Source organism: Pogona vitticeps, chromosome 2 (genome assembly GCF_051106095.1).
Source record: "Pogona vitticeps strain Pit_001003342236 chromosome 2, PviZW2.1, whole genome shotgun sequence".
Lineage (NCBI taxonomy): Eukaryota > Metazoa > Chordata > Lepidosauria > Squamata > Agamidae > Pogona > Pogona vitticeps.
In genome coordinates this window covers 210,896,812-210,908,929 of record NC_135784.1, presented here as the reverse complement: position 1 = coordinate 210,908,929, position 12,118 = coordinate 210,896,812, and the positions used below count along the sequence as shown (strand labels likewise).

The following is a 12,118-nucleotide window of genomic DNA, read 5'->3' as shown; positions in this document are numbered from 1 at the left end:
CCAGTTGGTGAGCCACTCTTCGACCTGGCAGGGAGGATTGTCATTCCACCTCCTGCCAGGAGTGGCTAGTCAACTGCAAACTCTAGAATGATAGGAAGGGAGCATGAAGCCTGAGGCAGCAGCAGAAAGGTGAGTGGACAGTCTGACCCCAGAGGGCTGGACCCTTGCTATGTCCACCTGTGCGGGAGTATTTGTATTCGTATATGAATACCCTCATCTCTACTCATGACAGTACAATTAGAAGAACACTGAACAAATATGGTATGCTTGGAAGGGTTCCCAGGAGAAAACCTATCTAAAAAGAACATGACAATATGGCTGAGGTTTGCAAAGTTGCATCTGGACAAACCACAAGACTTCTGGAACAATGTCCTTTGTACACATGAGACCAAAGTGGAGATGTTTGGCCATAATGCACAATGCCATGTTTGGCGAAAACCAAGCACAACATATCAGCACAAACACCCTATACCAACTATCAAGCACAGTGGTGGAGGGGTGAGGATTTGGGCTTGTTTTGCAGCCACAGGACCCTTGCAGCAATTGAGACAACCATGAACTCCTCTGTTTACCACAATATTCTAGAGTCTAATGTGAGGCCATTTATCTGACAGCTTGGCCAAAAATTGAGTCATGCAAGAGGACACTGATCCCAAGCACACCAGCAAATCAACAGCAGAATGGATGAAAAAGGAAAGAAAGTTTTGCAATGGCCCAGTCAAAGTCCAGACCTCAGCCCTATTGAAATGGTGTGGCGGAACCTTAACATAAACAAACGCCCACAAACCTCAATGAACTGAAGCAACATTGTAAAGAAGAGTGGGTCAAAATTTCTGCACAACAGTGTGAGAGACTGATAAACTCATACAGAAAATGATTACTTCACATTATTGCTGATAAAGGTGGTTCTACAAGTCATGGAATCATAAGGTGTACTTAGTTTTTCACACATGGCTTCTCAATTTTGTTTCTATTTTTGTTAAATAAATCATGACACAGTGTAATATGTAATTTTTTGTGTTCATCTGAGGTTGCATTTACCTAATTTTCAGACCTGCTAAGCACCAGATGATTTTTATTATGTCATGATACATAAGCCCATCAAATTCAAAGAGGGTATATTTTCCTTTTCACATGACTATACATGCCAAAATAGATGTGGTGGCAGCAAGATGAAAAAGAAGAGAGAAATTTTGCCTCATTTCTGTGCAAGTTTGCTGTTAAAATAGCTTGTATATAATATAAAATTTTGCGTGTGTGTGTGTAATATAAAAATATAAGATTTTTACAACTGCTTTCATGTCAATTCCATTTAGGTTTCGGCTCTACTTTCTCTGCAGCAGAAGAAAGCATAGCACTCCCAGCTGCTCCAGAAAATACCAAGAAGGAGTACAAAATCAGCAGCCAGGCAAGAACAGAAATAATTTTCTAGCACATGCTAAAAGTGAAAATATATTCTGTGCAAAAACACATACTGTAGTTGATGTGTTCTGTAGCATTATTACAATGTTTTATAACAAAGAATCATGAGTCACTTTAAAGACTAACATTTTTAAGCTTTTGTGGACAGCAACCCAGTTGATCAGATGCATGGTGTCAGCTCAGTAGTCAGGCATTTGTGATATGTAAGAGGAGCAGCATAATGTGACACACAGAGGTAGCACCATGTTTCCTGGTTAATATTTGGCAATCACTGGGAGGTGATATGTAACCCAAGCATAGTGTCACGTTCCCAGGGGTTACAACAGCAGAGTCCAATAAGCCATTTCTATGTCAGAAATTCAAAGAATGCAGAACCAATATCCAAATACCAAAGCCAACTCACACAACTTAGTCCAGGGTCAGAGTCCAAAGCCAACGGTCTAGAGAACAAGGTTCAAGGTTGTCAGGAGTGTGGATGCAAGCCAGAGACTTGACTTGTTGCTTCCACAGACTTCCAGCCATCTGAGAGCTGCTTATATAGTAAAACAGTCCTTGAACTGCTGGAAGCCTTTTCATCCTGTCAGAACTCAGGGCTAGTTGATTGGATGTTTCTGCAGGCAGCCTTCAAGCAATCCTCTGACCTTTTCATCATAAGTCTTCCCTGAAGCCTGGCTCTCAGGCTGTCTACTGGGGGAGGAGAATCTGGAGGCAATTCAGCTGTTTGTATTTCTAATCGCTCAGCATTCTCAGCTAGTTAACCCCTCAGGTTCCGGATCTTCAGCTGCACTCATAACACGTAGATGACTAGACTAATACATGAAAAAAGTCTTGGTCAAGGCAAGTATTAGAAAAGACCATAACCTATGGATTCAACATAATGTAGTGAAACAAAACGTTTTGTCCCTATTCAACACGGGAGGTAGCAACTTCTTTATGAATTGAAAGAACTCAAAGCAATGGATATCACAGACACTTTGTCCACTTATACCTGCACTCATACTCAGAAAGGAGCACAGGTAGTTATCATCTGACTCATCTAGTGATCATTATAGTTAATCTGGGATTTCTCTGGTTTCCCCATTTGTAACCTAGCACACCACACTGAGGTACTGTCCTGTAGTTTCAGCAAGAGCTTTGCAGATATAAGATGGAAGCCAAATCTGACCATCAAAAAGTATCTTATAGTTTGATGATTTTTCACTAATTGTAAACATATTTCTGCTTTCTGATATTTTTTCTAGGTGCTAGGTTCCTTCTTCTACTTCACTGTCATTGTTTTCAGAATCCTTTGCCTTCACCTTTCACTAGTGGCTGAAAATTCATTAGATTTTAGACAAGTGACAGAGTCAATATAAAATTCAGACTGGGTGAAATTCTGCACACATATGAAAGTATAAAATCATATGTAACTAAGCAGGAATATAGATACGTGGTGTGGTGGACTAGGACCCAAGGAGCCTGGGTTAAAATCTCCACTCAGCCATGGAAACTAACTTGGGGAGGGGGGAGGCATGGAACCGAAAAGGCAGTTTTTAAATATCTCACTTACTCTGAAAGGCCTGTTAGGGTCAGATATGACTTGACAACACATAACAAACCTTGAAGTTTATTTAATTATTTAATACATGTACATCTCCATCTTTAGGCAAATCAGCCACAGAGCACTTACGATTAAAATTCATTATGAAGAGACAATGTGACCAAAATGTTCTAAATCAGTGGTTCCCAGCCTAAGTGTTCTTAGATTGGAACTCCAGGAAGCCTACACCACTAGCTGTGCTGGCCAGGGTTTCTGGGAGCTGCAGTCCAAGAACACCAGGGTTGCCCAAGGTTGGAACCACGGCTCTACATAATTTATGCTGTGATAGGGAAAGTGGTGTCCCTTGATTCAATTCCTCACTGTGCATGACTTTGGGGGCAACTCAGAATCCGAGCAGGAACTCTAATTGGCAGTTTAAAGAGTCCCTGGTAACATTGTTTCCCCTGTGCCTTTGCTAATTATGCCAGATGATTTTGGCCTCTGAGACGTTTGTGTTCTGATAAAGCAGGGAGGGAGGCATCCTGTTTTCAAAGATCTTACAACAAATATTAACACATTCCTTTAAGGACTGGCGAAATATGGAAGCGCTGGAACTGAAACCTGGTTTGATCATGAAACTAAGCCATTATTTAGCCATTTTGAAAGGAACCTGCACAAATCTCAAGTTTGCATGTGCCCACTCTTTTATTTTGCTCCCATGGCTGGAATCATACCAGGAAGCAGGTGAAATCCCAGGTCATGATGGCAAACTGCAGCTAATGAACAAGGTGCCAATCACATAACTGGCTGTGCGACTAGCACCTTCTTGATTAGTTGTGAGACTACATGACAAATATTTATACATCTATAATGGTCCCCAAACAAAGAGACTGGTTTTTTTTCTGGGCACAATGCCACAGTATCAACTACTTGTGCCCTGTCCACATTAAAGTATAGCAGTTAGTCTTTAAGGTGCCATAACATTTTTGTCTATTTTTATTTTGGTTTTGCCTGAAATATTTGTTTTCTGAGTTAAATCATCCAAATAAGGTTAAAAGCCTTTGTTTTAATGCCTTGAGCATCACTTTGCTTGCATGGGAAATTAGAGCATAATCTTTGGCATCTCTTTTTGGGGGGATTGAAATGTATATTGAACATTTCCAGTCTGTGGGCCATTGTTTAGTTTTCCATATGCATTGGCATCTTGTTAGGATTTAGTCTCTGTGGCTTGAAAGAATTCTGTCATTATCCCATCTACCCCTGGTGATTTATTTCTTCCCAGTGCTTTCAGAGCAGCTTTCACTTCACTTTCTAGAACGGTGGGTTCTTCATCATAGGATTCCTCTTCAAAAGTATTTGTCATCCTTTAATTCATCTGGATAGGTCTTCAATATGTCATTTCCGCCTACTTTTGATTTTCTTCTAGTGAGTTAGTTTGCTTCACTGTTAGTCTTTCAGCATTCCTAATTTAATCTTACATTTCTCTTTGATTTCTTGGATTTTCTGGAAGAGATCTCTTGTTCCCTCTCTCCCCTGTTGTTGTTCTCCTCTATTTCTTGGCACTGGCCATTGTATTAGTTCTTTTTGTCTCTAAGAGGTACAGGAAAAGTTGCATTCATGGTTCTGACCCTATTTCTGTTACTTTTTACTTTTGTTTCTTGCCTATCCTTTACAATTTAAATTCTTCTATCATTCATCTAGGTTTTTCTTTTTTACTGTAAGAATTGTCTTTTTGCTTCATTCTTCCCTAATAAGATCTCTGGTTTCAATCCACAGTTCTTCTGATTCAGTCAATTAAGTTTAGTAATGCAGATTTGTTCCTTATGTACAGTTTATCACCACCTCTGACTGAGAGGAGTACTGCCCCGTAAACATCTTTAGGATGCTGGTTCCAGAGAGAAGCGGCCACAACCGAAAAAGCTCATTTCCTAGATTTTTTTACCTTCTTGGGTATTACAATTCTTAACATCAAGGACTGCAAGGACTGGGTGGGATGGATGGCTATTTTGTGGGAGGGACCTTCTGTCAAATATGAAGATCAGGTAGTAACATACCACTGGATCCCCAGGTAACTTTGTTGTGTGATATAAAGGGGCTTATTAGAGCAACTATCACAATTACTACTCATTGTTCCTAAAATTCATCAAATAGTCTCTTTGTATCCTCTGATGATATATTAATGTAGTTAACAGGCCAGTGTTCCAGATGTGGTTTGACCAGTAATTTCCTAGAAAGGCTTTGTTTTTCCCAATTAGTTTCTATAGGCATGTCAGCAACACAAGTAGATTTGAAACCACTGTGATATATAATATATATATTACTACTGATTGCTCCTAAATGGAATGAGAAACATGCCAGTATTGGTTTTTATGAATTGCTTTATAAATAAAATTAAAATGGGCAGGATTTGAGTCTTGGTGCACTGAAGGGCCACATTTAGTCTTTTGAGACTGCATGCATGCTGTAGGCTATACACTTTGCCCACCCCTGCTGTACAACATAGGTTACATCACTAATTCCACCCCCTACCCATTATTTTATTTCTTTTAAAGTTAAATAATACTAGTTTGGTCTGTAAGAAAGAAAGAATAATAATATAAGGAAACTTAGGATTTAACTGCTTTGACCTATCATATGCTGAATAGAAATTGACTGATGAAGGGCTAATACATTCCCCCAACCACATTGAATAGGAAATACGATATAACCTTCATGGAAGGAACATTTGTTTGCTTCTAAATCAACATCATACTCAGCACTTCATCTCAGGGAAGTGCACTGCTAGACAGTTAGGGTTTTCCGTCTGCATGTTTGCTTTCTTAATAAATTATATTATTTCCCTTGGCCACAGGTATTCCATGAATGTTTCCTGCAACCGTGTAATAACAATGGAACTTGCAAACAGGTTGGGAGTGGGTATATCTGCATATGCCCACCAGGATATGAAGGTAAGTAACAGTGTTGGAATAATGTCTGAAAACGTGCGGGGTTTTGTTTTTGTTTTGGAAAGCACATTTCAGTTGTTGCTCACTGATAAATATTACGTGAACTCTGTAGCTGCATGCTTTTCAATAAACAGATTGCTTTTAATGCAAGTAAGTAGAAAGGAAAAATATACACTAATAGTGTTTTGTAAACTCTTGGATGACTGCTGATGGAGCACATCTTGTAGTCCATTGTGAGTTTTGTTTTCCATTATGGTCTGGGAAACATGGTGAATAAGAAAGATAAAAGTTATAGTATTTTAAAATTGAAGTGAGTCAGTAAAAGGTCTTGTGGAACAGCTTGTGAAAAAATAGGGGACCATAGGCAGCTTGGGACTGGAGCAGATGGTTAGGGGGCAACTGTCTGATAATGAGGTGCCCCTATGCATTCTCCACTGGCTGTCCCAATAATAACTTGACTGGATTTGGAACCATTTTTCTCAAGCACTGGTCTTTCTCTGTGTCAAAAAAAGTTTTCTTTTTCCAGGAGGGCCGTTTTAGTTCTGAGTTATTGGTTCTTACTAGTTTATAGGCTTGCAAATCCCACGATTTTTGCCTTTTTTGTTTTGTGGCATTATTTCCTACAGGTATTTTCATTTCTTTTTTATTGGAAGTGACACACCACTAAAGACATTTTCTCTATGGAGCCCAATATTTTTGATAAGATCTATATATTGGTGATTACTATCTTTTCTTTAGATAAACGTATTAGTTTTAGGTACCGTGTCACATGTTGTTGTCAGTATTATGGCATTTATGCCACTAATATAACTAACAGGATAATGCTATACTTGTCTATTCAGATGTAAGTGCCACTGAACTCAATTCTAGAGAAGAATTCTGAAGGCCCTTTTCATATGGCCCTTCTTCTAAACAATTATGTTTAATTACCTTTTTTATTTTTATTTGTGTTATATTCATTTGATGTTTTGTGTTGCATATTTTTTTAAGTAATCCATTTTCTTTTCTTTGTATTGTTTTGGGCTGTGTTCTAGGCTTAAAATGTGAAAAGGAGATTGATGAGTGCAAGTCATCCCCCTGTCTCAACAAAGGGATTTGCAAGGATGGCATTGCAACATTCATTTGCCAGTGCCAGCCAGGCTATTCAGGTGACAAATGATGAACCAATACATCAAATCCAGGTTGCCCACTTTTTAAAAAAACAAACAAACCATGGGTCCCATTTGCGTTATCTTTATAATATTTTGCCTTCTGTGAACTTCTTTTCAAAACAGAGGTTTTAAAATTCCTTCAAGGGACTGATAGGAAATTCATCAGTAGTCTTTTTTAAATTGCTGCAGTGTGATTATACAAAAAAAAGATACTAGTGTAAGTTATTGTGGTTTAAATATACTGTCGGAAGTTGAGATCAAAGCATTTCTGTCTCAAAACATGACCTTCCAAGCTGTCCACATGCAGGATATTTATGCTGCTTGTGGGGGAAACCTACATACTAGGGGCCTGATGACACATTCATTGTTGCTTTGAGAAAAAGAGAGGGGGCGCCCTGAATTATGGGGCAATGAATGCTTGGCCCATTGCAGTTCATCACCACCCCAGCTGAGAGTGAGAAAGCCATAAGAATTCCATCTCCAGGAGAGGAGGGAAGGGATTATGCCACTGGTATTTGGTTACTTGGCCCATGGTCACAACTGCAGGGCTGTATGGGAGTATTAGCCACTGACTAGAGGTGATCAGATGAGTATTTTGCCACTACAACACTTAGAATTCCCTAGGCAGGATGGCCACGTGCATGCTCAAGGAATATTTTTGCTTCAGATGCTTAAACAGCAAATTACTTTGAATACCAGACAGCAAACTGATGTGGCAGGATGACTTACTCTTGAAAGGCAGATGGAGTCCTCAGAGTCGGAAAGAGTCAACTTCTCATTGTGCACATACCTTGATACAGATGCTTGGCATTCTTAAAGCAGTACTGCAGATTTTTTTTCAAACAAATTTCACATGTGCATGTAGTTAGTTTTTTTATGTCTGGAGCAATAGAAACTTGACATATGTATCCTTTCTTTAAAAAAACCCTCTAGATCCCGGAATTCTCCATTCTGGAAGTTCCACATGTTGGACAGGCACCTGGTTGATGTTTTTCTGCAGGAAGGCAGGGCTGTAAGGCCTCATGACCCAGGAATGGTCAAGCTCACACCTAGTTTCCTGTTGAAAAAAAACTCCCAGTAATTGCTGGGAGTCAGGGGTTCACAACTTGTGGAAGTCTGCTATAGCATAATGGTCATACGATCCTTTCTGAGGTGTCAGAACTCATCATGGACAGAAAAATAAAAGGGATCATCTAATGTGCAAAAGGCTGAAAACAAAAATGAATATGTCTGAGTGCTTATGCCTAGACCAAATATATAGATTTTTTAAAATGATTATTCATTGATATTCTTGCATTATATACATTAGTGGAAACATGATTATATGTCTTTTATTTCTAAGTCCATAAATATATATGCATATGATTTTAACATATTCTGTAACACTATTGTTTGAAGGGTTGGTATGTGAAGAAGATATAAACGAATGCAATTCCGATCCATGTCTGAATAAAGCAGTCTGTGTTGATGGCGTTAATTCTTACCAGTGCTTGTGTATAGAAGGATTTACAGGTAAACAAATTCTGTTTGTAATAAGAGTTACCCACTTTTTTTGTCAAAACTGGCTTCCGTGCATTTAACTGTAGCTTTATAAGTGTAGATATTTTGTACGTATCACTCCCAGGACATTTTCTATGCCATAGGATCTTGAGAAATTGTAGGCAAACATTTCAATTTGCGCTTTTAAAAAGTTCATAGTTTTCATTATACAAGACATCTGCACTTTATCACTATTGTAAATGATAGTGCTATTACATTAAAAAAGCAGGCTGTTGTTAAGTTGTTGTTGTTGTTAGTAGTAGTAGTAGTAGTAGTAGTAATAGTAATAGTAGTCTTAGTTAGTTATATACCACATTTGTTGTATGCTAGCATCCACATAACAGTGCCTAAAGTAGTATACTTGTAACGTGGTTGAGCCACTCTGAGGTCACCTCCTACTCAGGCCTCTCAGAATGCCCACCACGCTACTAAACACTCTTGCTGCCACCAACCTATCCTTTAAATCACAAGGACTAGGGTTTCTCTTAAACAAAAATGGTTTATTGATTACAAGAAATAAAATAAGTAAATCACAGGAAGTTAATCTCGATGGTAAATCACTTTCTCAATTTTAAAACAACCACATAGACTATCCCTCACTGACACTCAGGCACACAGGCCTCTTTCTCTCACACACTAGATCTCTCCTGATCTGATCTCCCCCTCACACACTCTTCACCCCCCTTTTTATACCAGCTCCTCCCCTTCAGTTCCACCCTCCGTCACACCATTGGCTGATGATTCACTGCCCAGCTGTGACGGACAGGTGAGGTCATGGCTGCCCATTACAATACTGAAAGCACTTTTAATTTTTTTAAATGTAAGTAATTAAACAGTGCCTTCTTTTTTCATTTTTGGAAATACACTTCTTAGACATTTACGTTGAAATCCTGATGCTTTAACATAGGTCATGTAAAGCTGATGATATAGTAAGCCACTGCAGTTTTTTGGAAATAAATACCTTCTAATCCCTTTCAAAGTTCCTGAGGCTCCCATGGTATCTCTTTTTATCTTAAGAGATAAGCATTTCCTATCCAAAAAATACTAATAATCCATATTCATTATATTTTTTTTTCAGGTACACACTGCGAAATACAAATAAATGAATGTCTTTCAAGCCCCTGTTTAAACAAAGCCAAATGTGAAGATCAGATTGGTGGTTTCCATTGCAAGTGTCTGCCTGGATTTACTGGTGTCCTGTGTGAAAAAAATATAAATGAATGTCTCAGTAGACCTTGTAAAAATGGAGGCACATGCAAAGATGGTGTGAATGGCTATAGGTAAGAAGCTAAAGGCATTAGTTTCATGTGATATAATATTTTAAAAATGATCTGTTTGATATTTGAGGAGGAGGAGGAGGAGGAGACCTCATAGCATTGAATTCCATGCAGTGCAATTCTAGATCCAAAGATTCTTTTTTAAAAAAATGAATGGATTTATGGAAGAGTTGTTAAAGAACTTAAACAGAAGGATTGTGTGAGGAAATGTAAATAACATACATGTCAGTATAGGCCTGTGGTTGTTATCAGGTTGTCCATACACCACAGCCCAATAAGCTACGTCCAAACAGGGCATCTAGGAAAATATGGAGCAGATATCTCACCTGTGAATGTCTTTCTAGGTGTCACATGAAATTACAAGGTAATGTGGTAATATATGTTATTTCACAGGCACTTTTATGCACTGTTACATGAGAGACAGAAACATGTACACATACTGTACATCTGTTCCTCAAATACTCTTGTATATGTGCATATATTTACCAGATATTCTCTGGAATACCCAGTAAGTTCATCCTGCCTGTGGATTGTGTCCAGAATAGTAGTTTCATATACCCTACCACATGATGTTATTACTTTGCATCAAGATTTGGTGGTCACAAATCCCCCCTTCCCAGGTGAGACTCTCCTTCTGCCTTGAGTCCTACCATCCCCAGGTGTGGAACGCATATGCAGCAACAGTTCCTGCCATTACCTTCACTACCAATAATGGCTCTTTTTGAAGCATGCAGAATGGGCCCCTGCACTACTTCCCAAGCTTGGACCTCCAAAGTTGTTAGACTTCCATTCCCAGAATCCCCAGCTAACGTTGCAGATGGTCAGAGTTTCATGTTCAGTATTATTTGGGGAGCCAGGCTTGGGAACCACTGGGCTTGAAGACCTGACCTAGATCCATTTTGGGTCTAGATTCTTAGGTGTTTTGAGTATAATTCCAAATTAATTAAAAGGAACAAATTTCTCAAATAAATGTTTCAGAAATTCTGATTTTCCCTTACCACTGGTTTTGATGTCACAACTTGTTGAGGCTGTTTTGAACTCTGTCAACTAATTTGCTTAAATAACCTGTAAAATATATACAGTACACTGTGTTACAAAAACACAAGTATTTTCTTATATGAACTGTTGTAACAAAAAGTGTGTTTATGTTTGGTTCACAGGTGTCACTGTGTCACAGGATACACAGGGCTACAGTGTGAAATAAATATCAATGAATGTGCATCTAATCCCTGTGTAAACCATGCAACCTGTGTGGATGCTTTGAATTCGTATATCTGTAAATGCTCCCCTGGCTTTACAGGCAGCCGGTGTGAAACAGGTACAGAGAACTAACATTTTAGCAAAAACGTGCTCAGCAAGTTATCTCAGGAACCTTCTGCAGATTTCCTTAGGAGTCAACATTCTGCTGGCTATAGTGCTGTTCCACAAACCAGAAATCACATCAGTAGAGTGAATACGTCTTATACTTAAAAAAAATGTATTACAGTCAAGGACCAGCAACACTTCCTTACACAAATTTGGAAACTGTCCAGCTGCTTGCGCCATGGAGCGTTGCACAAGCAGAAGGAGCAAAGAGTATTCTGTCTTATTAAAACACTAATCAAAATAAATTTACAGAAGCCAAAAACAGTAGCAAATAACAAAGTGGGATGTAGTCCACAGAAAGTCATGTTGTGTTAATTTTTTTAGTCTTTAAGGTGCAATAGGATTTTCTTTTGTGTTTGCTGCATAACTGAAAAGTCCTGAGTTGCCAGGGGAGCACAGGTAAAAAGCAAGGTTTCCTAAATGAAAGAGGCTGAATTTAAGATGAACTATGTGTAGAAATGTATGTAAATGACAATGTTTCAACCATTTATTTGTCCCTGGTGCCATAGATATTAAAATTGCAGGCACTGGATATTAGGACTGAAACAAATATTTGGAAAAAGATTGCTTAGGAAAATAAATCTCACACAAAGAAATCTTGCTGTGAGGGGAGAAAAAAAAGATTATTTCTCCTCCCCCCCAGCCCATGAGTTTTCACTGAAAATCTCATCCTTAGAGTAAAACTCTTTTGCTGTGCAGAAAACTGTGGAACAATAACATATTATGTGCACCACTGAACAATATTTAAGAAAGGAACTTCACCAGGATGCCATCTTCACCACTAAGGCTTGAATTCTGTGTATGCTTTCATTAATTGACAAAATGCACAAAAACTACAAGAAATCTCCCCTATGCAGAATAATCTGTTTGTTTGTTTGTCTTTTTACCAAGACTGAGGTG

General features: G+C 38.6%; 1 protein-coding gene across 3 annotated transcripts in view; it reads left to right on the top strand.

Moving 5' to 3' along the window:
• The window catches only part of SVEP1 (sushi, von Willebrand factor type A, EGF and pentraxin domain containing 1), a 160,449-nt gene that overhangs the window by 87,452 nt on the left and 60,879 nt on the right, over window positions 1–12,118 (top strand). For all 3 annotated transcript variants that reach the window (XR_013541414.1, XM_020791136.3, XM_072992019.2), the window contains exons 20-25: window positions 1,317–1,408; window positions 5,793–5,889; window positions 6,921–7,034; window positions 8,436–8,549; window positions 9,655–9,856; window positions 11,014–11,171. Coding sequence is in view for 2 of the 3 variants with exons in the window: in XM_020791136.3 (XP_020646795.3) it covers window positions 1,317–1,408; window positions 5,793–5,889; window positions 6,921–7,034; window positions 8,436–8,549; window positions 9,655–9,856; window positions 11,014–11,171 (777 nt within the window). In the remaining variant the exon portion in view is untranslated. The remainder of the gene's footprint in view (window positions 1–1,316; window positions 1,409–5,792; window positions 5,890–6,920; window positions 7,035–8,435; window positions 8,550–9,654; window positions 9,857–11,013; window positions 11,172–12,118) is intronic.